This window comes from Melospiza melodia, chromosome 23 (assembly GCF_035770615.1).
Source record: "Melospiza melodia melodia isolate bMelMel2 chromosome 23, bMelMel2.pri, whole genome shotgun sequence".
In the NCBI taxonomy this organism is placed as follows: Eukaryota; Metazoa; Chordata; class Aves; order Passeriformes; family Passerellidae; genus Melospiza; species Melospiza melodia.
In genome coordinates, this window is record NC_086216.1 from 10,836,180 (window position 1) to 10,862,236 (window position 26,057).

The window sequence follows — 26,057 nt, forward strand, 5'->3', positions numbered from 1 at the left end:
AGACATGGGGGAGATGTGACGGTGTTCACAGGGGGTCTTGGATGAGGATCTGACTCCATGTTTCAGAAGGCTTGATTTATTATTTTATGATATATATTCTATTAAAACTATACTAAAAGAACAGAAGAAAAGGTTTCATCAGAAGGCTAGCTAAGAATAGAAAAAGAATGATAACAAAGGTTTGTGGCTCAGGCTCTCTGTCTGAACCAGCTGTGACTGGCCATTAATTAGAAACAACTACATGAGCCCAATCCCAGATGCACCTGTTGCATCCCACAGCAGCAGATAACCATTGTTCACATTTTGTTCCTGAGGTCTCTCAGCTTCTCAGGAAATAAAAATCCCAAGAAAAGGATTTTTCATAAAAAGATGTCTGCGACAGTTTGGCTTCTGGTGCCACCCTGGAGGGGGGCGAGAGGAGCCTGGGTGTGAAAACCCTAAACCAGTTTAGTGTTTGCAAAGGGAGGGATGGGGACACAGGGAGGGCTCGGGAGCTCCGGGATGCCGGGAGCAGGCAGCGGCGGGACTGGCGTGGCACGGACAGGGGCTGCGGGATCCCTGCGCTGCCTTGGTTTTGCTCTAAATCTTCCCCTGCACCAGGATGGCTTTCACCGCGCCTGGAGAAAGCGCATCGGGGCCAGACGGAGTTTCGGAGAGAAAGTGGGGCCGCCCCGGGGTGTTCCTGCTCCCAAACTCACCCTGCAGCAGCTTCCCCAAGAGGTGTCCTTGCAGGAATCACCAAGGGGGCGGCTCATCCCTGGCAGTGCCAGCCCGAGCGGTTCCGTGCCGGGTCTGGGGGGACCCACCGGGGATGGGGTGAATTCCCCGCCTGGGGGACGCAGAGGATCCACACCAGGGAGGGCACCGGGCTGCCCCTGCCCTTCCCACCGGCTGAGCCCCCGGACCCGCGGCAGGGAGGCGGACAGACAGACAGCGGTGGGACGGACAGACGGACGCCGACCCCCCCCCCCCCCCCCGCCGCCCCGCGGAGCCGCCCCGCACTCACATCCGGGGCCGGGTTTGCTAATGACAGACGTAATTAACCCGGAAAGAAGCGACGGCGGAGCCAGGGGCACACCCCCTCCGCCTCCCGTCCGTCCGTCCGTCCGTCTGTCTGTCTGTCCGTCCTCCTCCTCGCAGCGCCCGCCGCCCCCCGCCCGCCCGGGGCGCGCAGCCCAGGGACGCCGCGGGGTAAGTGACACCCGGGGGGACACGCGTGGCCTCAGAGCCGCCTCCGGAGACCCCACGGGCCGGGCTGGGAGCCCTCGATGTCCCATCCCCACCCTCCCTGGAGGGTCCGCGGCTCCGGACAGCGCCGGTGCCCTGTCCCTGTCCCTGCAGCTGCACCGTCCGTGCCGGGGCTGGAGCGGAGCCCTCCCGGTGCCAGCGGCTCCACGGGGGCAGCCAGGGGGGCTCTGCCCCGTGGGAGCTCCGGGAGTGCTGCAGGATCATCCTCGCCTCGAATCTGTGGGGTTGGAGGCAAGCGTGTGCTGGGGATCATGGGTCTGGGGCTGCTCTGTGTTCTCCCACTCCTTGTGGCTGATGAAGAGCTGGACGCAGCCTTCCTCCCGGCAGGCTGATAGTTTCATGAACGCAAAGAGCTGCGGTTAGTAGCAGCGAGTCGCTGAGTGTCTGTCTGTCGTGGGTCGGGACAGACACCGCTCCTCGCGGTGCCAGCGGCTCCATGGGGGCAGCGAGGGGGGCTCTGCCCCGTGGGAGCTCCGCGGATGCTCCAGGACCATCCTCGCCCCAACTCTGTGGGGTTGGAGGCTCGTGGAGGGGATTTGCAGCTGCTCCGTGTGCGGCTGATGAAGAGCTGTGTGTATGAAGAGCCTCCTCCCGACAGGCTGATGGTTTCATGAAGAAAGAGAGCTGCAATTAGCAGGAGCGAGTTGCTGTCTGTGTGTCGCGGGCCGGGACAGACAGCGCAGGTGAGAGGAAGCGCTGCTGCAGCTCCCGGAACGGAGGGAGGCTCATCCAGGTGTGAGAGAGGAGGAGGAGGAGGAGGAGGACGCTGCGGCCGCCCGCAGGTGCGCTGGGAGCTGCGGAGGGAGGTGCCCAGGCGATGTGATGCTCCACACGCCGGCTCTGCCATGGCCTCGGGATTTTCAGAGGAGGGCACAGGCAGCCGTGACCGTGCAGGGGCATCGTGAGGTGCTTCCTGGAAAGTCTGGCTGGGTGGCTGCACACGAGGCCTCTGAGGCACCCTTGGGTGCTGCACGGACAGTGCCCTGCACCTCCTGCCTCTCCCTGGTGAGCACTTCCCTTTGGCCCCGGCTGACAAGGGGGTGGGTTTGCTGTAAATCTTCTTCTGTAGCCAAATTCCTTGCCACTGAGTCAGGAAAGAGGTGTCTTTTTTTGGTGGGATATTGTGATTTAAAAAGCTGGCAAGTCAGCTGCTTCAGAGGTAGGGGATAGTGCTGGAAGTCTCTGATAGGCTTCACTGGGAAATTGAGCATTTTCTGACCCTGCTGGATTTCCTGAGCCACCCTTGGGTGCTGCACGGACAGTGCCCTGCACCTCCTGCCTCTCCCTGGTGAACACTTCCCTTTGGAGCAGGCAGGCAAGGGGGTGGTTTTGCTGTAAATCTTCTTCTACAGCCCAATTGCTTGTAATGTCATTCACTGAATCAGGAAAGAGGTGTCCTTTTTTCGTGGGATATTGTGATTTAAAAAGCTGGCTAGTCAGTTGCTTCAGAGGTAGGAAAGAGTCCTGGAAGTCTCTGATAGGCTTCACTAGGAAATTGAGAATTTTCTGATCCTCCTGGATGTCCTTAGCACAGCTGGAGATGCTACTTTTATCCTTTTCTTATGGAAAAGTGCAGTTCTGGGTGGCTGCAAAGAGACCATTTGTGTTCTGTGGGCGGTGGGATGTGAGGGGACGGGAACCTGGCTGGCTTGGTGCAGAGTGTGGGGCAACCCCAACCCCCTCTGCCCACAGCTTTGGGCATCTCCAAGTGCAGGCTGAGGTCAGTGTGCACAGAAAGGATGAGTTTGTGATAAAGGATGGTGCTGGGGGGACATGGAGAGCCCAAGAGGTGTCCCATGGGGCTGGGGGCTCATCTCTGTGCTGCCTGTGGCACGTTCTGCTCCTCCCTCATCCATCCCCTAAGCAGAAATCTCCAGACCTTTGCTGTCAGCAGAAGGAAGGGTTTATGAGGTTTGCTCTGAACGTGTTGGTATGGTTGAAGGGATTGCCTTTCCATGTGCTTCCCCACCACAAAAATCACCCCACAAAAAAGCAGTGAGCCTTGAAATGCCCACAGAAACCCTTGTGCCAGGGCACTGTCGTTGGTCTAAAACAATCTCTCCCCCCGCAGCAGCATGGTTCCCCATGATACCCATCTCTGAAATGGTGGTGGTAGCAGCAGGTTGAGTTGTTTTCTGCCTCCTCTACCTTTGCAGCTGCACCCCAGCTCTTGCACAACCCTCACCTCCCCGGGCCCCACTCCACTGCAGCTCAAAAATAGCATTTCCTCCTTTTGCTGCACGAGTTCTTTTATTTGCGTAGCTCTGCTTCTGGCACCTGCGTGATCACCACTCACCCTCCTGCCAGACAAACCACACTGGGCTCACTCACATCCTTTGGGTAACGGCTGCTCTCATCCCTGCCCTCCACCCTGTGCCCTGGGCAGGGGGACACATCCTGCCTTCCTGGGGCCCTTGCTGCTGGTTCTGCTCCTCATGCAGGGTTGGGAGTGATGATGGTGCTCAGGGGCAGCTCAGGGGGTTGAAGGATCTCTCCTGGGTTGGGATGCTGGTTTTGCTCCCCATGCAGGGCTGGAAGTGATGATGATGATGATGTTCCCATTGCAGCCCATGGGGTTTGAAGGATCTCTCCTGGGTTGGGATGCTGGTTCTGCTCCCCATGCAGGGCTGGAAGTGATGATGATGATGATGTTCCCATTGCAGGGCTGGAAGTGATGATGATGATGATGATGATGATGTTCCCATTGCAGCCCTGGGGGATTGAAGGATCTCTCCTGGATTGGGATTTTGGTTTTGCTCCTCATGCAGAGCTGGAAGTGATGATGATGATGATGTTCCCATTGCAGCCCAGGGGGTTTGAAGGATCTCTCCTGGGTGGGAGGTGCTGGTTTTGCTCCCCATGCAGGGCTGGAAGTGATGATGATGATGATGTTCCCATTGCAGGGCTGGAAGTGATGATGATGATGATGTTCCCATTGCAGCCCTGGGGGTTTGAAGGATCCCTGCATGCCCCTGGCAGGGCTGGGACACAGCGTGGCCCTGCTGGGATGGGTCATTGCTTTCCCTGCTGACTCGACGTCCCGGCTGCAGGGATTTTCTGCTGGAGCTGCAGATTGTTCCCCGTTTCCTGGGAGTGTGCTCAGGCTCTCTCCAGCACTCAGCTCTGGGATTGTTGCTCAGCACAGTTCTCAGGGTTCTGGTGTCTCGTGGCAGATCCTTTGTGGCTGCTCTGGCCTCGCTCATGGGGTTTGGTGGCTCTGGGAGTGCTGGGTCGGGTGTTGTTCCTCCCATGTCCCTCCAGAGAGCTCAGCTGTGGCCGAGTGGCTGTGGAACACCTGGGACAGGCCGGGGGGATGCTGGGGCAGCTCCCTGGGGAGCAGAGCACCCACCTGCCCCTGCCTGCCCTCCTCCACCACAGGGTGATGCCACAAGGAGCCCGGCATGCCGTACCTGGACCGACAGAACCGCATCTGTGGCTTCCTGGACATCGAGGAAAATGAGACCTGTGGCAAGTTTCTGCGGAGGTATTTCATCCTGGACACCCAGGCCAACCACCTCCTGTGGTACATGGACAATCCTCAGGTGGGCACGTCCCTAGAGCTGGCACTGAGTCTGTGGGCACATCCCTGCCGGGGAAGATGGAACAGGAAAGCCTTATCAATATGATTGCCTGGCAAAAGATTTTGAGAATATGGAAACTATAAGTGAGATTGAAATGAAAGCAAGCTTTGAGATCCCTCAGTTCTGAACAATGAGAAAACAATGGTGTGGCTGGCTGAAGGTGATCTCTTTTTGATGAAACAAGACTCTCTGCTTGCAGACAAGCCCAAAAGTCAGAGCAGACCCTGCAGCTTAGCAGAAAGGGTCTAAAGAAGAGTTTTTAGGGTTTAAAATGTAACACAGGATGGTAATGTAATGATTCTTATAGGCTGTATGTAAATGCTGTAGGATTTGTATCTTGTACTAGATTGGTTTGTGAGAAGCAGAATATTCAACACAGAAGATTTATTGTATTGGAATGAGAACTTCGCTCTCTTACCCTTTTACTCTCTCATCCTCTCTCCCCCTCTCCTCTCTGGGGCCTGCTCTGAGCTGTGCCTGGCAGCTCCCAGCAGGGCCCTTTGCAATAAACCCCAAATTGCATGACCTGGCTTCAGAGATCTCTCATCTCCATCCATCCCGACACTCCTACACATCCCTGCCTGCAGCAGGCATCTCCCCCAGCTCTCCCCAGGCCCCTCCCTGCTGTGTCAGAGTCTCTCATGAGCAGGCTCCAGCCCTTGGGTGACCTCTGTGGTTTCCAGGGCTGTCCCAAGGAGCGCAGCAGGGCTGCTCCCTCTGCTGAGGGGTCTGGGCTGAAGCAGGTGCAGGACAGGGAAGTGGCTGAGGATGGCAGCGGCCGCCCGAGCCCAAGGGCACAAAGGACAGGCGGGATTGCCCCTGCCACCTTCTCCCTGTCATTTACCTCCCACTGCTCCTCCTGTGTGTTGCAGAACCTGGCCATCGGAGCAGGTGCTGTGGGATCTCTGCAGCTGACCTATATCTCCAAGGTAATGTTGGGGTGGGGCACAGGCAAGGTGAGTGCTCCCTGTTTTCCCCTTATCCCTGTGCCATCCCCAGGACAGAGAATGGCTTGCCCTGGGAGCACCCAAGGCCAGCTCCTGGTCCATCTCCCTGGGGTGGAGCTGGGCAGGGCTGTGGGAAGCAGCACCAAGACCCTGGAGTGGCACAGGACAGGGTGCAAGGCTGGGCTGAGGAGGAAGAGGAACTGCTCTGCTGAGGAAGGACACGGGGGTGTGTGGGGACGCTGTGGTGTCAGTGTGAGCTGGGCAATCAGCTGAGCAGTGCTTCAGCAGCTCTCCCCTGCGCTCAGAGGGCAGTGCCCCGAAGGATGAGACCTTCCAAAGCCACTTGTGTGTCTCAAGGGGGTTCTCCAGTCTCCTCGGGAAGGCAGGAGCAGTGCAATAAGGCAGAGCTGTGGCTGTGTGTGGACAGTGGAGCTGCCACCATCCTCCTCCTCCTCCTCCTGCAAGTGGCCCCTCAGCTGCTGGGGGCTGGTGGCTGCTTTATCCTGGAGCTGGATATAGCCTTGGACAGATCTTCCTGTTCCTGCTGAATCATGATTTATAAATTAAGCGCAGATGAAGCAATGCTGGGAGGCTGAGCCTTCCCCATTTTGGAGAGAGCCTCACAAATTACATAGGTTTTAGTTTAAATGGAAATTGCTGCAGGACAGCATTTGGTCACAAACTGCGGGGTTGGGTTCTGTCAGTGGCTGGAAGTACCAATAGTAAATACACCAGAAAAAGGGAGGTTTGCTTGAGAAAACATATTTAAAGCATTATGGACTGGCTTTGAAGGAGGAGGACTGTCAGAATAAATACTCCAACAATGTTGTTCGTGGAGCCTCAAGGAATATTATTCTTATATAAACGATTCCTACTCTTCAGGGAAAAACCACCACTATTTTCCTTCAATTCCCTTAATTGCTGATGAGAGGCACTGTGTTAATCCAGGAGAGTGGAGGATGTTTTCAGGTCCTTTGAAAGCTTTCTGTCCTCTGCTGTGCAGCCCAGCCAGCGCCTGAGGGGGTGCAGGGCATCAAAGTCCTGGCTCAGTGCTGACCTTCCCCTGGGAGCCAGCTGCATGTGCTGTGACACGGGCCAGTCCCCTCGGCTGCCACAGCTGTGCTGCAGCTCCAGCTGCCCCCATGTGTGTGGGCTCCTGTTTAGGGGTCCTGGCTGCGCTGGCAGAGCCCAGGCAGGGAGTGGGATGTGTGGGTAGAAACTCCCAGCTTTTCTGCCCACCGTTAGCACATGCTGTTATCTCTAATTTTTCTCCCTTCTCTGATTTTTTTTTTTTCCCCTGATTTGCTCTGTCACAGGTTAGCATTGCCACCCCAAAACAGAAGCCCAAAACTCCGTTCTGCTTTGGTGAGTGAGGGGATCTCGGTGGGCTCAGTGTGGGGACAGTCTCCCACAGGAATCTGCAGCGTGGGTGCCCATGAACCCTCCTGAATCCTCCTCTCCTTGTCCTTCCCTCTCTGGCAGTCATCAACGCTCTCTCCCAGCGCTATTTCTTGCAAGCCAGTGACCAGAAGGACCTGCAGGACTGGGTGGAGGCGCTCAACAGGGCCAGTAAGATCACGGTGGGTTACTTCATGCTCCTCTCAGTTGTTCCCTCCAGCATCCCCAGGGATCCTTATGGCTGAGCTTTATTTCTCTTCCTTCACCCTCCCAGCCCAGCTGTGCCCCAGGAATGTCCTGTGGGAGCCATCCAGGCCCTCCTCCTCCTCCTCCTCCTCCTCCTCCCATTGCTCCTGCTGGCTGGGGTCTGGCTATTACAGCATCCTGAGTGGGTCGCTGAGGGTGAGAGATGGACGAGAATCTTGTTCCTTGATCAGAAGGCTGGATTTATTGATATATGATATATAATACATTATGACTATACTAAATAGAATAAAGAGAGAATTTTGCAGAGGCTTGCTAGCCTAAGAATAGAAAGAAAGAATCTATAACAAAGTTGTGTCCAGGGACTCTGTCCGTAGCTTGCACCCGTGATTGGCCCTTAATTATAAACATGGGAACATGAGCCAATCAAGGTGCCCCTGTTGCATTTCACAGCAGCTGATAATAATTGTTTACATTCTCTTCTGAGGCCTCTGCCTTCCAGAAGACGCAGAAATCTGAAAGAAAGGATTTCCGTGAAAAAATGTCTGCGACAATCTGGCCTCTCTGTGCCTGTCAAAGGCTGGCTTCATTGTGCTTCAGTAACTTATTTATTCAGTTTTTATTCTCCCCGGAATGCCAGCTCTTGTGGTGAGGCAGCGGATCGCTGTGGGGCGCATCCAGAGGGCTTCATCTGCCATCTCCTGTGCTGTGCTGCTGTGCTCACAGGGCCGTGAGCTGATGGGCACTGACCCGGTGCCTGCCGCTCCTGGCAGCGTGGGATGTGCCCTGCTCCCTCCTGGGCACCACCAGGGCATGGGCTGGCAGGAAAATGAGACCTGGATGGCTTCTGCCTGTATATGGGGGGTCCCTGGGAAAGGGCTGGGGGCTTCTTCTGGGGGCTCACCTGCAGTGAGCAGCGGGGAATTGTAAATCAGAGGTGACTCTGAAAAAGGGGAGAGCATGATGCATCTGACTCCACCATCAGAAGGCTAATTAATTACTTTATTATACTATACTAGGTAATGTGACCATGTTCACCGGGGTTCTTGGATTGGGGAAGAGATGAGGATCTGACTCCATGTTTCAGAAGGCTTGATTTATTGTTTTATGATATTTATGACATTAAAATTATACTAAAAGAATAGAAGAAAAGGTTTCATCAGAAGGCTGGCTAAGAATAGAATAGGAAGGAATGAGAACAAAGGTTTGTGGCTCGGCTCTCTGTCCAAGCCAGCTGACTGTGATTGGCCATTAATCAGAAACAACCACATGAGACCAATCACAGATGCCCCTGTTGCATTCCACAGCAGCAGATAACCATTGTTTGCATTTTATTCCTGAGGCCTCCCAGCTTCTCAGGAGGAAAAATCCTAAGGAAAGGATTTTTCATAAAAGATGTCTGTGACAATGTGCATTGTATCCAAACTGGATCTGCCCTGCCCTCACCCTTGCTCACAACTGCTCACACTCATCTCTGATTCTCTCGTGACAGTCCCACACACACACACACCTGGCCCTGACAGGCCAAGGCAGCAAAACATCCTCATTTTGGGTAAACAATCTCCATTTTGCATTCTACTTTAGCCCAGCAAGCAAGATCAGAATTGTGTTTTCCTTCTCTGCTTGTCTCACAGTTCCTCTCTGTTCAGAGGGCACGTGAATACCACAGCAGGGCCAATGCATAATGTGAGCAGAGTTTTATTAGGTCATGCACTGATGCGTGCTGTTTATGGTGTGTGAATTAAATGTGAGGAAAAGTGATGTAAACAGTTTGATTGGGGCTTGCCCATGGCTTTTTTCTTTAAAATCCCTGGAGTGCCATGGTGTAGTCTCTGTGGGAAACTCACCTGCAAGATCAGACCTAGCTTGTATTTTGTTTCTTTGTCTGCAAATACATTAAGTGTGACAACCCTTGCAGCTGCCACACTGCTCTGGCTCGTGCCTTCTCTTTCCTGGCCACAGACTCCATCTCCAGAGCTGTGGCCAGATTCTGCCTGGGCTCTGTGTCTGGCTGTACTGTCAGCAGCATCCTCCAGGGTGGCTGCCTCTGGGGCAGGGGGATTCTGACAGGAGAATAATGAGATGCACCTTCTGCTTCTGCAAGCAGCCGTGGTGCTTTCCCTGGACTGATTTCGGCCAGCCCTTCCCCACCCTGGCTGTGTCCCAGCTGGCCAACCGGCTCGTCCAGCCCTTCAGGGAGGAGCTGTCCCTGCCTGGCTGGCAAATCCAGGGATGTGGTGCTGCTGTCACCCTGCCCTGCTCTGGGGGAAGGCACTGCGGGGTGGCATTAGGGCAGCTGAAGTTCAGGGCTGGGAGCACAGAATCTCCCGGTTTTCATTGCTTTTTGCTAAACTGCCTTTGCTTTTTACTAAACTTAGATGGAAAATGTCCTTTCTAGGTGCCAAGGGAAGGAGAGGGGGGGATGGCAGTGTGGGAGCTGTGTTGGTGCAGCCCAGCCTCTGCCCAGGGGTGTGGGGCCAGCTCTGGGGTCACAGCAATGCCTGGCTCAGCCTCGTTAGCCAGCCCCAGCTCCTCATTAAGCCTGGCTGTAAATGGAGCGGGGACAATTAAAGGAGAACAAGTGTCCCACAAACTCACTGAGCTGCAGAGGCGAATCCCTGGGAAGGGATGCTTTAATCACTGAGCTCCTCTCATCTCTCCTCTGGGTGGCTCCTGCTGCCCAGGGGGGTTCCACACCCTCCCTAACTGGGGTGCTGGGTCAGGAGTCGTTTTCTGAAGGGATGTGGCTGCATTGGGCAGAGATGGGGTGCCCAGCACGGTCACCCTGTGCCCAAGGGTTTCCACACCCTGGGGTGATGGGTCAGGAGTTGTTTTCTGAAGGGATGTGGCTGCATTGGGCAGAGATGGGGTGCCCAGTGCAGGTGTGGGGGTGCCCAGCACGGTCACCCTGTGCCCCTCATCCCTTCCTTTCTCCCACAGGTGCCAAAGGGTGGCAGCGTCCCGCCGGCCACAGAGATCACAAAGCCTCCAGTGGTGCCCCAGGCCCAGGAGAGGAAGCCCCAGGTGGCCTACAAAACTGAGATTGTTGGAGGGGTGGTGGTCCACACGCCCATCTCCATCAACCAGGTGAGCTGGTTTGCGCTTTCATTCCTGGGAACACTGTACCTGCAAAGCCTTTCCTCTGCAGGTATGAATGGCTGCTCTGAGCACCCTGAGCCCCTCTGCTTTTTCTCACTCTGAAGTGTGATGAGATGAGGGGGTGTGAGGAGGAGGAGGAGAAGGTCATGAATCTGCTCAGCTTCCTGGCCATCGCCACCCACCCACGTGTCTCGGGTGTAAATCCTCTTTATGTACCCAGGGTCCGGTGTCTCCACCACAGCAGCCACAGGGACTGTCCCAGGGCTGGTGGCACCTCTTGCTGTGGCTCTGCATCCCTTCCCTGGCACGCAGCTGAGCGTGCACGTGGCCATCAGCATCTCCCATGCTTGGGCACTTGTCCAGCTCTGGGTCTCACTTCAGCTCTTATCAGTGGCAGCACTAAAAATAGAGAGGAGAATTAGATCATTGCAGCAGTTTCTGCTGGCAGATGCTTTTAACACTTCCCTGACCACAGGGTGCAGCAGGAGGTGTACAGAGGGTTGTGGGGTGCAGAGGGGTTTTTTTGGAGTTGGTGCATTGTGATGGTGTTCACAGGGGTCTCAGGTTGAGGGAAGAGATGAGGATCTGACTCCATGTTTCAGAAGGCTTGATTTATTATTTTATGGTATATATTACATTAAAACTAGACTAAAAGAATAGAAGAAAAGGTTCTCCTCAGAAGGCTGGCTAAGCTAAGAATAGAAAGGTATGAAAACAAAGTTTGTGGCTTGGACAGAGAGTCTGAGCCAGCTGACTGTGATTGGCCATTAATTACAAACATGTTGAATTCCACAGCAGCAGATAACCATTGTTTGCATTTTGTTCCTGAGGCCTCCCAGCTTGTCAGGAGGAAAAATCCTAAGGAAAGGATTTTCATAAAAAGATGTCTGTGACAGTGCACCAGCTGCCAGAGTATTTCCGTGCTCTTGCTGCTTCCCCCACCGTGTGAAATGGCCATTCCCCTGCTGCAGCTTCCTGGGTGTGTCTGTGGTTTCCTGGCTGCAGGGGGGAGTCCCACGCTCAGGAGCATCACCCCAGCCCCGGGGTGTGTGACACTCCTGGCTGCAAGAGTGTCCCCACTCTGGGGAAGTGTCCCCACCTCTGCTCTGGACACCAGCAGTGCAATGCCCAGCAGAGCTGGGTGTGGGTGGCATCCCCATCGAGGTGCTCCAGCTCTCTGCAGGGCTGGGCAGCACTTTGAGGCCAGACAAAAAGCTGCTGCTGTGTCCAAAAGGCAGCTGAGGAAGGTGCAGGTTCACCCAAACCACAGTCCCTGCTGTGGGGCCATGTAAGGCTGGCAGTGGCTGCCATGGCAATGCTCAAACCTCAGCCCAGGGAGGAAGGGCTCTGAGGGATGGGCAACAAGCTGAGTGCAGAAGATGGTTCAGCTCAGCCATCCTCTGTGCTGCTGGGGTGGGTCTGGCCTTTGGGGTGCACTGGGGTGTGCTCAGGGGAGCCAGGGCTGCGTGCTGGGCATGTGGTCGTGACCACAGCCCCTTTGAGCACTGCCCTTGGGAGGGACAGCTTGGGGCCAGAGGAGGTGCAGCTTCCCTTCCTGAACTCCAAGCACTCAAGTGTCTGTGGTAGAACTTGCCTCTCAAAATGAGAATCAGAGACTTAATGGCTTTTCTGAGCAATTTATTCTCATGGTATATTGCCTTCTCCTGTTGGAAAGCATTCCTTTCCAGCTTGTGTTTGTCTGGTGGTTCTTGTTCTCCTCATACCTTCAGTGGTGCAGCTGAGTCACCTCTGAGCATGGCAGGTGGGCTCTGTTAACTCCCCTGCTGCAGGGGATTGCCTTCAGCCCTCAAATTGCTTCTCTGCAGCCCTTCTGATTCTTGTTTTTTAACACGTGGTTGCAGAAGGGAGAATAGCACCAGGGGGGCTGCACACAATGAGACATCATCAGCTCTGGGCTCATTCCCCTGCCTGTGTCCAGCACTGCCACAAGCCCTTGGCTCACACTCTTCACTCAGGGCTTGTGTCAGGTGGCTTTTCCCTGGCTGTCCTGGGTGCCTCCCTGCTGATGGTGGCTGTGCTCTCTCTCTGCAGGACGGGGAGGGCAGCGAGGTGGGCACACACCCTCTGCTGAGGCGCTCACAGAGCTACATCCCCCCCTCGGCCAGCAAGCCTCCAGCCGGGCCAGCCCCGCTCAAGAGCGGCTTCTGTGTCAAGCAGGGCAACGTGGTGAGTGCCAGGCGTGGGCTGGGGGTGTTCTGGGGCTGCTCTGGGCGCAGGACATCCATAGAGTGGCAGGGCTGAGCACTCAATCTCCTGCTCTTTTCCAGAGGAAGAGCTGGAAGCGGCGGTTCTTTGTTCTGGATGAGTTTTCCATCAGTTACTACAAGTGTGAGCAGGTGAGCGGCTCCCCCCGGACCCCAGCAGGGCTCTGGCACCTCCTCCTCCTCCTCTGGAGGGGGTACATGCCAGCTCTGGGGCCAGCCAAGCCCAGCATTGTCTCCTCTCACCTCTGCAGGACAAGGAGCCTCTGCGTTCGATTCTCTTGAAAGATGTTTGCAAGACCCACGAGTGCCTGGTCAAGTCTGGGTAATGCTCCCACCCCTGTTTCCCTGCCCTGGCCCCAGGCTGGCTCAGGCCAGAGCAGCCAGAGGGAGATTGGGCTGCTCCAGCTGCTCGTGTGGGGTGTTTTCAGGGTCCCCTGTCTGAGAAGGAAGGAAATGAATCTGATTCCATGTTCTTAGAAGGCTAATTTATTATTCCATTCCATTATATTCTGCTATACTAAAACTAAACTAAAGAATAGAGAAAGGATACTTACAGAAGGCTAAAAAGATAATGAATAATAAAGAAAAACTAAGGCTAAAAACTATACTAAAGAATAGAGAAAGGATACGTACAGAAGGCTAAAAAGATCCCAATGAGATCCAAGGTTTGCCTTCAATATGTTCCTTGCTAGCACACTCCAGAGATGAATACAGGATTTTTTCTGTCCATGATGGCTGCTGGGGTGTGACTGTCTTTTTCTCACTGTTTCTAGTGACCTCCTGATGCGAGACAACCTTTTTGAAATCATAACAAGCTCCAGGACCTTTTACATCCAGGTGAGCAGCTGAGGCCGGGATAATTTTTGGGGCAGAAAGTTCAGCTCTCAAGAAATGAGTGAACACCAGTGAACACGAGCAGATGGGGCTGTAACACACGAGTGTGAGGGAGAGCTGTGGGGGATTCCCTTCTCCCTTGGGATTATTTATAATAGGGACTGTTTGTGGGAGTCAACCTTTTACATCCAGGTGAGCAGCTGAGGCCAGGATAATTTTTGGGGCAGAGAGTTCAGCCCTTCACCAGTGAACACGAGTAGATGGGGCTGTTACACACGAGTATGAGGGAGAATTGTGGCGGATTTTCTTCTCCTCTGCGATTATTTATAATAGAAGCTGTTTGTGGGATCAGAGCTGAACTTTGGCAATGCCAGGACAGCTGACCCTCACCGGGGCTGCTGTGTTTGCAGGCAGACAGCCCCGAGGAGATGCACAGCTGGATCCGCGCAATCACAGCCGCCGTGCAGGCCCTGAAAACCCGCCCCAGGGTAGGTGACAGACTTTCAATTTCACGTCTACCGTCAAACGGAGATTATGCCAACATGCAAGATATTTATTTAGTGGATTAATAAACGAATCCTGTCCCTGCAGGAGATGTCCTTTATGAGATCCACCTCCGTGGCCAGGCCCGGCGGCTCCTCAGGCCCCTCACAGCCGCGGCCCTCGGCGGAGGAGCGGCGATCGTCCTGCAGGGCGCCCTCCACGAGCTCCTGGCAGCCCTGGACGCCGGTGCCGCGGGCCGAGGGGCAGCAGCCGGGGCTGGGGGCACTGCCAGCCCCGCTCAGGGACTCCTCGGTGCTGCTGATGGAGCGGCAGTGCCAGGCCGGGCCCGGCACGCGCCTGAGGCACCGCTCCGAGCCGCAGCCCCTCAAGGAGAAACCGTTCACCTTCGACCTGGACGATGAAAACATCCGGACCTCTGATGTCTGAGTGGGCACCGAGCCTCCCCAGGGTCTGTTTGGGGCACACAAAGTGCTCCCTTCCCTCCAGCACAGCCCTTCCCTGCCATGCAGGATCTGTCTGCACCCACGTCCTGGTGCCCTGCTCTGCGGGGCGTGGGGTCCCTGGCTGCTCCTGCCCAGGTCTGGCCCCGGTGGTTCCATGTCTGGAAGGTGCTTCTGGTGCTCGTTGTGCAGGGCAGGAGATGCTGGGGACCTGTACGAGGGGACATCTTCTGCAATTGCATTGTTTCACCCACAAACCAGGTCTGGAGGAAGTGGCAGGAGGTTTTGAAGGCATGACACGGGGAGTGTGGCCTTTCTTGTGTTTGTAAAATGTTTCTCTCCCCTTTTCTGCTGCTCAGATTCCCCAGGGCAGAGCTGGGAGCCACCAGCTTGCAGCTGCCCACACAGGGGTCTCACTGCAGCTTCCCCTTACAGTGACTTATTCCCTCAGAGACTGGATCTTCCCACTGCCCACACAAGGGTTTATCAGCAATCTGCTGGCTTTTAATTATGTCTTTTTATACCTGTGGCTGCTGTTGAATCCTAGCCTGGGCAGGTGCTCAACCCCTCCAAAGGCTTTTGGTACTTGCTGAGCATGAGCCAGGGCAGGCAGCCGGAGTGACAGTGGCTCCCAGGTGGGAGCATCCTCAGGTGTGATGTTGGTTTTGCACTACTCACACCTGGGCACAGGTAGCTGTGCCAGATGGTGAAGGGCTTTTGGTAAAAAGCAATGAAAATCAGCCCTGATGGAGCTGGGCAGACTTGTCTGGCCAACTCCCCCACTGCCTGCCCGAGATGGAAAGCAGCAGGAGTTTCTAGAGCAATGTGAATTGTCATTTCCATAACCAAATGAGCTCCTGTAGGTGTGATAAATAGTGTGTAGAAAATCCTTGGCTGAGATCTGATGCCTTCACCCCACGAGTGCGTGCAATCCCCACATGCCAAGCGAGAACTCCGCTCCCCTTTCACTTCCCTGGCTGTGACACGTCCTCTGCTCTGCTGCTCGGCCCAGTGTGTTCCCCAGGAGCAGAACATCTGCTTTGTGCCAGCCCTTTTGGGGCCTCCAGCTGTTCGACAGCTGTGCCTGAGCCTTGATTAGCCTGACTGACCTCAGTGTGATGCCAGTTGTACCTTCCTGCCTCAGTCCCCGTGGGGCTGCTGTGGGATGGGCACAGCACAGGTGCCTCCCTGCTGCTGGGGGAGGCAGGAATGGGTCCCCCAAGTTCAGGGGGAGGACAGTCTCAAAGGGGATTGTGTGCTGAAGAACACAGACACCATGAAAATGGGTGGGAATCAATGCAAACGGTACAGGGGCGAGTGTTAATGTTATTTAATTGTAGCTACCTACATCCTGCTGTTCCTTTTTCTGCTCCTTTTTGCTTTATTTGCACTAGAGTTTTTGAAACGTTCATTTTTTTTTAGGCTGACTTGCTGTTTGGCTCCTAACACTGTTTCAAGAATGTTTTAGCAGTTTGGCAAGCCCGTCCATCAGAGAGTTGCAGTGCTCTGACCTCAGTTTTGGAGAGCAGGGAATGCAGAGGGACGATGGAACCACAGACTCCTGAGTATTCCTGGTGCTTGATAATTGCACAGTTTCCTCAGGCCTGGGAAGGTAAAGCAGAGCCTTGTTGCACAATTAAGGTAATTATCCAGGAGCAGAAACTACCAGCAATATTGCAACATTCCTCCTGCTGGTTCCCACCCTCCTGCATCCCCAGGACAGCAGAGAGGCTGAAGGTGAGGTTCAAACAAGTGTGGAGCTCAGCTGGGCTCCAGAGCCGTCCAGAGCACAGGTGGTGTTGGGAGGGAGGGATTTCCCTCCTGTTCCAGAGGGCTGGGTGGGTGCAGCCAGACCTCGATGGAGCTTTTTGGTTATTTTAAAGCAAACTGGTTTCCCCTCAGCTCTGTGTTTGCTCCTGGTATCCCCTCAGAGCTGCTCCCTCCTGAATCTTGTGCTGTGGGCCTTTATTGGGGTGCCTTGTGGGGGGCAGAGTGGGTTTGCTATTCCCACGTGGTTCCAGAAGTTTCTGGAAGTGCTGGCTGGGGATTCCAAGTGCTCTTAGGGCTGGGGCTCCCTGCCTCCCACCCCTTGCCTGTACATGCTGCAATGCCCTTTCTCTGTGTTTTTAAATAAAGAAGGAAATCCCAGTTATGTCCATTTGCACTGTGTGTTTTGGGTCATGCTGTCCCCACCAGGAACAGTGCATGGTGAGGGCAGGGACATCACAATTCCTTCTGAGCCAAGGTCCCAAATGTTCCCTGGGGAGGAGGGAAGCTGCTGGACCAAGGTCTTGCTGTGAGCTGGCAGTGGGGGGCTGGAGACACAGGAGCTGTTAATGATAATGGGCTTTCTGCATGTTTTATTATTTTTTTTTTCTTTCTGGGTCACTGCAGAACTTTTTCCCCTCCATGGCCTTTCCAGCCCTGTTGTTCTGCTGAGGCATGGCATTTTCAGGACAAAGCTGCCCCCTGCCCCCCCAGCTGAAGCTGCCAAACTGTGTTTTTGCTGTTTTATCTCAAACATGACTGGACATTTGCATACACAGATTTTGTGTCTGGCTCTGGCTGGGACTTGTTGCAGCTTCCTTTTCCCATTTTATTCAGCTTGCTAAGTTTTTAACCTGCAGCTGGTGGGGCTTCCTCTTTCGGGTGTGAGGTTCTTGCACCCTTTGTGTGCTGCAGGTGCCCTGTGCTGGGGCTGGAGCACCCAAAGGGTGCCTGGCACACAAACAGGAGCTGCAAAATGGCACCTCTGCTCCCAGGTGTCAGGTGGCCCATGACCCCATGGCCTTCATCTCTGTGTGGCTGTGACCTACTAATCCCCCAAGTACGTGCAGTCAGCTTCTTCCAGATTTTATTGTTTGTTTGTTTGACCCCCCCCTGTGTTTGCAAGCTCTGATTTCTGAAGCTGTCACTATTTGCAGTGGGAAGGCAGATTATTTTAAACAAGCAAAATATATCCTGAACAACTTTGTGTCCAAAGTTGGTACAGAGTCATTACCAAGAGTAACTGTGCACCCTGAGTTCTGTAAGTCCAGTTTGTGCCAGGCTGGTGCTGGGAACAAGCAGAGGCACCCAGGGGCTGCAGCTGGAGCCAGCCCTGCCCCTCCTCAGTACACCGTGCACCAATTGCTGCCATCACTGGGCATCAGCCCCCCGGTGATGAGCAGAATCAGATCCACAAACCACCAGATGCCCAGGCCCCCGAGGGTCAGCAGCTTCCCCACGGCGGTGCCGGTGTGGCCCAGGCAGAACCGATCCACGCCGAAGCAGCCCAGGAAGAAGGAGTAGAGCAGCGTGGTGATGAAGTAGTGTCCGGTGTACCTGCGAGAGAAGATGGGGCAGGGTCAGCGGGTGTCAGCGCTCCCCGCCGGACCAGCCGTGCTCCCGGGGGAGCTCGGTCCGGTGGTGCAGGGGGGACCGGGACTCTCCTACTTGACGCAGGGCCGGCTGCCCCGCAGGAAGCTCCGCGGCTCGGCGCACTCGATGCCGTCCAGCGCCCGGCACAGCACTCGCGTGTGATCCACCTCGCCGTGGGCCTGGCCGCCGAACTGCGGCGGGGGCAGCGCTCAGCGCTCACCGGGGCCCGGCGGGCACCGGCACCGGGGCCGCCCCCGCCCCGCCCTCACCTTCACGCAGCCGTGGCCCAGCTCCTGCTGCGCCGTGGCGTTCCCGCCGTGGTCCACCGGCTCATCGCACTCCACGAACTCATCGGGGCTGCGGGGAAGGAGCGGCTGGTGAGGGAGGCGGGGAGGCCGCGCTCCCCCGCGCCCCGGCCCGGTGCTCACAGGTAGGCGCAGAAGACGAGCGGCGCCCGCGGATCGCTGTAAGCCCAGGCGGAGGCGGGCGGCCCCGGCGGCAGCTCCCGGGGCTCGGTGTCGTTGTCCGGGAGGCCGCGGCCGTGCAGCAGCAGCAGGTTCCCCAGCAGGAGCGCGGCCTGCCCGCACAGCAGCGCGTACCCCACGGGCGGCGCCATGGCGGCACCGCCGCGGCGCTCGGCCTCGGGCCGCACCGCCGCAGCCAATGAGCGTTCGCCGTCGCGCCGCCCCGCCGCCGGCAGCCAATGGGCGCCCTCCGCCCCGCTCCCGCAGCCAATAGGCGCCCACCGCCCCGCTCCCGTAGCCAATGGGCGCCCGCCGCTCGCAGCCGGTCGGAGAGAAGCGGAAAAAGCTGCGGAAGCGGCAGCGAAGGGCGTGGCGGAGGGAGTGCGCGCCGGACGAAAAGCTGATTGGTTGCCGAGGGGGCTGGCGGCCAATGGACGAAGGCGAGGGGCGGGGCGTTGATGCCGCGCGTGTCGCCTGCCGCCGCGCGCGGCGCTCGGGACCGAATCCCGGGGCTGAACTGGCTCAAACTTGGCTCGACCGGGGCCCAGCCGGGGCCGAACTGGCTCAAACTTGGCTCGACCGGGGCCCAGCCGGGACTCGGGGACCCCGGGACCCTTCCCTCGGGGGCGCCCGCCGCGTTCACCCAAAGAGCTGATGCCTTAACACCGGAGAAGGGCTCTCAGGGCTCTGCGTTGCCGGTAACGGGCAGCGCGGCAGCTCAGCGACTGATTCCCGTTGTGCTGTGCGGCTCTGCCTAGTGCCACCCTGCCCTGTGGGAATGGGAGGCAGCCTAGGTTCGGGTGCATTTGTGCTCTTTTCCCCAGTAAATTGACTCCGCTTCGCCATTACTTGTTCCTGATGCGATGGGTTTGTCAGGTGTTTGTTCCTGGTTTCTCTGGAGGATGATGCAGAGCTCCGAAGTTTGCTGGCAGGTTTTCCACGGGCCATTGGTGGAGCAGGGTAGGATGCCTGGTGCTTGTAGAGGAGGGTAAAGCCTGTGATGCCTTCTCATTCTGGGGAGTTTCTCGTGCTCGCCTGTACCTGTGGTATTGCCCAGCCAGGGCCTGACACGGTGTGTTCTCATGTGCTTCCAACACATTATGAAAAGGTTCTTTCCCTAGAGGGCTGGTGGGGCACTGAACAGGCTCCCGAGGGAAGTGTCACAACCCGGAGGCTACCAGAGCTCCAGGAGGGTTTGGACAACGCTCCTAAGGATGCCCAGGGCGGGATTGTTGGGGTGTCCATGCAGGGCCGGGAGTCGGAATTGACGATCCTTTCCACCTCAGGATATTTATTCCACGGTCCGTGCTCAGTCCCGGGGCCGTGCCAGGGCGGTGCCGATGCCCGGGTCCGTGCTGGCTCCTGCGGCCGTGCCCGGGCTGTGCCGACGCCCAGGTCCGTGCTGGGTTCCGGGGCGGTGCCGAGCCGTGGGGCGGGCGGTCGGCCGGGCCCGGGGCGGTCGGTCGGGCTCACGGCTCCGCCCCGGGGCGGCGCAGCGCAGGCCCCGGCCCGGCTCCATAAGGCCGCGGGGCCGCCGGCCGGACCCAGCGCCCCACGGGAGGGGCGATGTGGCCAGGGGGTGTCATGGCCCGGGCCTGGAGCTGCCTCTGTCGCCTCCTCATCTTCCTCATCTTCCTCCTGCCGCCGCCGGCCGCGCCCGGGCAGCCCGCGGGTGAGTGCGCGGGGCCGGGCCGGGCCTGCCGCCCGCAGCCCGCTCGGCCCCCATTCCCTTTCCCGGCCCCCATTCCCTTTCCCGGCCCCCATTCCCTTTCCCGGCCCCCATTCCCTTTCCCGGCCCCCATTCCCTTTCCCGGACAGCGCCGTTCCCCCTTCCCCATCCCCTCCGCAGGGTCGGGCCCTCCCTTGTGACCCTACCCCTGCCCTCGAAGGGGGCAGAGCCCCCCAGAGCTCGGCCAGAGCGGGGGTGCCCGGGGGTGGCCGGTGCCACCCACAGCAGGCGGGTCTGTGGGTGCCAGCACCACCTGTGCCCTGCCCAGCATCGCCGGTGCTCAGGGATGCTGCGGAGGGCCCGGCGGGGCTCCGGTGCCGGGCCCGTGGAGCTCCAAACGGGGGGCTCATCCCGGGACAGAAAGGCTCCGGTGTCGGGCCCATGGAGCTCCAAACGGGGGGCTCATCCCGGGACAGCGGGGCTCTGGTGCCGGGCCCATGGAGCTCCAGCCGGGGCTCTGGTGCCGGGCCCATGGAGCTCCAAACGGGGGGCTCATCCCGGGATAACGGGGCTCCGGTGCTGGGCGTGTGGAGCTCCAGAGGAGCTGATCCCGGCAGCGGCCTCGGGTCCCGGCACACCTGCCCGAGTTCTTTGCTCCTCCATCCTCCCGGGAGCTCCGCCCGGCTCTTACCCACAGCAGAGCCCCAGGGATGTGGGGCTGCCCGGTCAGTGCAGGTGGCCTTGGCCATCCAGGGGCTCGGGTATGGGGCACAGCTGCCCAGGCTGCTGTCCCCAGGGTGGCAGGGATGACAGGACTCAGTGCCATCGTTCTGCGTGGCTCTAAATTACTGGGTCCCCTGCTGTCCTTAGGGATTGTTTGTGAATTGCGATGGTTCTGTTTATGGGCTCTTATGGTGCTGATTCCAGGCTGTACATACATGACAGGCAGAAATGTCTCTTCTGTCATTATTTCCCCCTCTTGAAGGGACACATGCACTGTGTAAAACTTGTGTTTGTCATTAATGCACGTTTTTATAGTCAGGTCTTCCCAGCTGAGGAATATGTTTGATACTGGTGCTTCATGCTGAGGACAGTGCTTATGTGATGTGTGCCTCTCCCTGAGGGATTCTGTGCTGGAATCTCTTCCTCTCACTTGCTGTGTTGTTGCTGGAGGGTGTGTGAGCTGTGTGAGGTGAAAGTCAGCTTTGAAAGGTGGTACAGCACATTGGGAACTGCCTGACTGGAGGCCCGGGAGTGAATTATGCATCTCTGAGATGTCAGGTGCTTGGTGTTTTAGGAATAAGATTTTTGTTCCTGCCTGTAATAAACACTGGTGCCATTTCTGATGGTGGATGGTAGTGTTCCTCTCTGCCCCAGCTATTAATGCCAAACCTCCTATGAAATATAATGAATAATAAAATTCCTGTATGACCATAATCACATAGTGGTGTGTAGCCTTAAGGGATTTGTGTGCATGGCTTTTCCCCTCCTGCTGGTGTCCATAGAAGCCTTCAAGATTTGATTATATGGATTAAAAAAAAAATCACAGGCAGAGGCTGCTTTGTGCTACTCCATCTCTTTCTTGATATTTGGTGTCATGCACACACCAGGATGTTCCAGCCAGGCTTGACCACAATTCTTGAAGTGTCTAAATGCTTGGGTTGAAATTTCTGGGGAGACAGGGTGTTTGTTAAGATAATTCTTTTGTTCAGATCACAGAAAACACAGCACTGCCTCACCCATATTGCAACAAATCTGGGACAATCATTCAGCAAAGAGTGGGTTTGTGGTTATTTCCTCCATGTGAAAGGGAAAGAGAGAAAAGACATTTCAGTCTAGTTAACGTTGCCTTGCTTTTGGAAAAAAGAAATGAGGATCATTGCTTTAGAGTTTCTGCATGTCCTGATCATTATTATTTCACAAGCTAAATATATATAAAAAAAAGGTAAGAATGTGCATTTCACAGTTCCCTTTGGTGGCCAGATGTAAAGGCAGTGTTGTCTCCAGAGAGAAGCTTCCCACGGAGTCAGCTGAGCAAGCAGAGCTGGTAAGATGGGGAGGAAGTGAGTGGGCTCAGCTTGCCATGGGTGGAAGGGAGTGACTCAGGGCCAGTGACCCCCAGGAGGGTTCATTTTTCTGCAGATAACTTAGCTTTACCCTGCTTCTCCTTTGGGAAGGCTCTGAGGTGCAGAGGATGTTGTGACAGTAGCAGTGCACACGTGTGACAGTCCTTTTCGTAGAACAAGGGGAGCTGTTGTCTTGCAGACAAATTAGGCTTTAGGAAGGGCAGAAGGAATGGGGAGAGTCTAGACAGGAAACACTTACAGCATAGGTCTGGATTTCAGCAAGGGGTGTAAGAATTTTCTAGGAAATATTTCTGTGGGAGAGCTCCGTAACCTGATCAACATCCAACATCCCCAGTGAAATACCAAAGGAAACTTCATCAGCTGCACTGGCCAGGTTTAATGTTATCCAAATATTCCAGGTGAGCAGTACACACAGAGGAATTTGCTTCTCTTGCCATGATAATTGGTCATCTCTTCCTGCACCAGCACAACAGGAGAACCCAGCAGGTTTGAAGACTGAAAGCAGGGGAGGGAGAGGTGGAAAGAAAATCCCCAAGGAGGAGTGCCTGTGGAAGAACAGCTGGCCAGATGTTCCCAGGTGTTTTGAAGATGAAGCACTACTGAGGCACTCTTTGGTTTTTGAGGTTTGGGAGGAGCTGGAACTGCTGCCTCCACAGAAAACATTCCTACATTTAGAAGGAGACTTTTTATCTTTGTGTTTTTTTTTATAAACCTCTAAACATTTTTAAGTGGACTTAGATAATATTTACATAGTGAAAGTGAAGGAGGTTTTAGTGCAAGCGTCAAGTGCACCAAAAAAATGCTTTTCCTGGTGTGTCATTGCCTGGAGAAATAAATAAAAAAAAAAAATAAAAAAAGAAATCATAAAAAGCAGTGGTTCTGTTGTTTTGAAGGACATATGTAAGTAAGCCAGGTCATGGAAGTTTCTCCTCAGACACTGCTTGGCAAAGTCCTGTATGATTCTGAAAATAGGATCTGGAGAATGCAGATTGAGCTGGCAGCTGGTACCTCCCAGTCAGATGGGATTCAGGCTCCATAAAAACTGATAGCAATCCCAGTGATCTGAGCATGAGAGAAGTATCTATCAGAGATAAGTGGCTTTGAAAGGATGGTGCAAAGTGTTGTGCTGAGCTGGAAATAACTCCTGTACAAGTATGAGAGGGTGGAAAATGGGGAGCAGGGAAGGAAATGAGTGTCAGAGTTGGGTAAATGACAAGTGAATCAGATGTGTGCTGTTTGGAAGGTGAGTTTAACCTGTGAAGATCCACAAACACACACAGCACGTGTGCCTTGGTGTGTGTGAGGCCTCTCTGGGCTGTTGTGTCCTGTTGTGGGGTTTTTTGGGATAGTGGAGCCAGAGCAGCCTGATATGAGCAGGCAGAGGTGTAAGGAAATCCTCTCCTTAGTTGCAGGAAAGGAGAGGCAAGGATGGCAGCAGGAAATCTAAAGATGTGGAGATGCTGGAGGGAAGGGCTGGAGGAATGGAGAGTGCAGCTTGAAGCACAAGGAGCTGGTGGTTGGGTCAGGAATGCTCCATGTGGAGCTGTCCTGGCTGTGTAATGCCTTTGGCACTTCTGCTGAGCAATCCCCTGCCAAAATGTGGAAGCTGACCTCAGCTATTAATTGTAATCAATTGATGATAACCACAGTTAGCTTGATGAGTTTTGGTGTTAGCAGCTGAGCTGCTCACATGCTGATGAGTTGTTTTGATGAAATTAGTTTGTTCTGTGGTGTAACAGGCCACAGCATGAACTTTCCTCTTTTTAATTTTTTTTTTTTCTTCCGTTGAAGTGTGTATCTTTGACCTTCCTTGGGAAGGAGTCACAGCTCAGGAAGGATGGTGATTGAGGGGAAATGTGAGTGACTAAGTGCATGTAGCTGTGTGCTCTGATTCTGTAACTGAGCCAATGGGTCCAGCAAGACAGGGGGTGCATTCTGACCTTTGCTGAACACAGATTTTACCTATCAGGCACCCCCAGAACACCTGAGCACCCCCAGATGTTCCCTCAATGTTAGATTCATTATAGCTGTGAGGTGTTCTGGTGGTTTTCAAGCTCCCACATGCCATGAGCATGCATGGAATTCCTCTGGTGGATTTGGGCTGGGGAGGGGAAGATGAATCATGTCTTCCTAGTTGTCTCCAGTGCTTGGTAATTAATGGCAGCCTTTAATGAGATGAGATAACTATGGTCATGGATGCAGTTGTGTTCTTCTGATCAGAAATAAAATCTCAGCACGGAAATGGGTCATCAGCATGTCCTGTCCTCAGCGGTGACGTGCTGCAGCTCCAGCAGCTGCCAGAAAGCACCTGACTATTACAAGTCCTGTAAGCTGCTGAAAAATTGATTCCAAACCCTACCTGGCCTTGGTAGAAGGAAATTGTGGCAGCAGGGTTGGCTTTCTGCTCGGCTGCACTTGTCCCTTGGTTTGGGTTTTGTCCCTTGTCCCTTGGGTTGAGCTGCTCTGTGCCCTCCCTGATGGGCTCTGTGCCCTCCCTGAGGGCTGCTGGTGATGTGTGAAATGCTGCCCAGGGCACTTGGCATGGGAACAGCTGCTTTGGGAAGTGAGGGGCAGTGCCAAGGACATCCCTGCTGGAGGCTCCCAGCCCACCACCTCCCAAACTGGGCCCTGAAGGGTGGGAAGGAGGGCAGAAAGTGGGGAGAGAGCTGTCAGAGCATTCAGAGACTTGAAATTTGGCCTCTTTTAGTGCTGTTGCTCTAAGAGGATCCTCTTGGAGTTGTGCTTTTCCCAGAAATCCCTCCCAGTTGTGCTTCATGTGATGATTCACTGATTTGTTTTCTGCTTCCAAGCTGCTCTTGGGCAAACGTGTCAGCTGCAGGCAGTGCCAGGGCTGGCTGTGCCCTGCTGTTTGTGTCACCTGTGAGCCTCCAGAGCCTGGCATGAGGGTCCCACCCCTCTGCTGAGGGTGGCAAGGGCTCTGGGGATGGGACCAGGGCAGAGCAGGAGCTCAGGGCTGGCTGGAGCAGCGCGTGCTGGGAAATGACAGATGGACAGAAGTGATTGCTGCAGTGTGTGTGTGCTTTTGGTGGTTCATTCCAGGAAAGGAAGCAGCCCTTCCCTCCCTTGTTTTCAGGCAGGGAGGTACTGACACTGTGTTCTGTAGCCACTGAATATCAGGGGCTGTTTTCAGGAATTTTATCTCTGCTTTTTTAATAGTAGACAAATACTTTTGTAGTATTGTATGTCTCCTTTAATACTTTTAATGTAGTACTAGTTTAATACTTTTAATGTCTACTTTTTAATACTTCTAATACTTTTAATGTCTGCTTTCTTTTTTGTAGTATTGTAGTCTACTTTAATAGTCTACTTCAATAGTAAATAAATACCTTCTGTCTACAAACACCATAATAATGAAAGTTCTGCTGCAGTGTGTGCCCTGAGAAGCAGTGGGGCTGTGCCTGTGCTCTGGTGACAGAAATGCTGTGTGGCAGAGCAGGAGAGTGCATCTGAGGTCTCCTGCCATGGCCACGTGTGCTGTGACAGGGGGGAAGCTGGCAGTGAGCTGATGGCTTGTTCTTCTGGGATAGTGGTGGCAAGTGTGGGAATCCATAAAATCAGAAAGGTTTGGGAAAGCTGCAAAAGGCCTCAGAGGCAGCAGAACTGTGATTAGAGCCAAGCAGCAGCCATGAGATTGGTCAGCAGAAAAATTATTTAAAATGTAGAAAAGCAAGGACAAATAGAACAATGGTCTGTGTATTAACCTTTATCTAGAATAACTCCCTAAGCTACAGAAAAGTTTATCTAGTGAGATATTAGGCAGTTTAAAGCTTAATAATGGAGCTCTGTGTGTTGTGTTTTAAGGCTTACAAGCAGGGATTGTATTTGAAATAATCAAGCATTGTTTAACCAAAGGTACCTGTGCTTATAGTGGTTGGATAGAACTACTGGCAATATAGAATATATACTATACAGATATAAATACTGTCAGTGTGCTTTTGCTTTGTGTGATTGGTCAAAAAACTCATAAAGTGAGTTG

At 54.8% G+C, this 26,057-nt stretch overlaps 3 protein-coding genes across 4 annotated transcripts in view; 2 read left to right on the forward strand and 1 right to left on the reverse strand.

Annotated features, from left to right (window-relative positions):
* Positions 1–1,144: 1,144 nt before the first annotated feature.
* Positions 1,145–16,632, forward strand: PLEKHA2 (pleckstrin homology domain containing A2). The gene is made up of 12 exons (XM_063175175.1): positions 1,145–1,191; positions 4,627–4,790; positions 5,702–5,758; positions 7,093–7,141; positions 7,259–7,356; positions 10,319–10,465; positions 12,530–12,664; positions 12,766–12,834; positions 12,954–13,024; positions 13,476–13,539; positions 13,947–14,024; positions 14,128–16,632. The coding sequence occupies exons 2-12, from the start codon at positions 4,650–4,652 to the stop codon at positions 14,464–14,466; spliced, it is 1,248 nt and encodes a 415-aa protein (XP_063031245.1). The 5' UTR covers positions 1,145–1,191; positions 4,627–4,649; the 3' UTR covers positions 14,467–16,632.
* Positions 16,633–16,823: 191 nt separating this feature from the next.
* Positions 16,824–18,478, reverse strand: TM2D2 (TM2 domain containing 2). Its single transcript, XM_063175176.1, has 4 exons — positions 18,269–18,478; positions 18,110–18,197; positions 17,916–18,031; positions 16,824–17,804 (listed from the first exon to the last, which is right to left on the reverse strand). The coding sequence occupies exons 1-4, from the start codon at positions 18,454–18,456 to the stop codon at positions 17,591–17,593; spliced, it is 606 nt and encodes a 201-aa protein (XP_063031246.1). The 5' UTR covers positions 18,457–18,478; the 3' UTR covers positions 16,824–17,590.
* A 589-nt stretch (positions 18,479–19,067) lies between these two features.
* Positions 19,068–26,057, forward strand: part of ADAM9 (ADAM metallopeptidase domain 9) — a 29,151-nt gene continuing 22,161 nt past the window's right edge. The window contains exon 1 of one of the 2 annotated variants that reach the window (XM_063175319.1): positions 19,068–19,104. In XM_063175319.1, the coding sequence (XP_063031389.1) occupies positions 19,083–19,104 (22 nt within the window). In that variant the 5' untranslated portion in view covers positions 19,068–19,082. Of the gene's footprint in view, positions 19,105–19,833; positions 19,977–26,057 lie in introns of those variants that run through there. The other variant, XM_063175318.1, reaches the window with a different exon arrangement.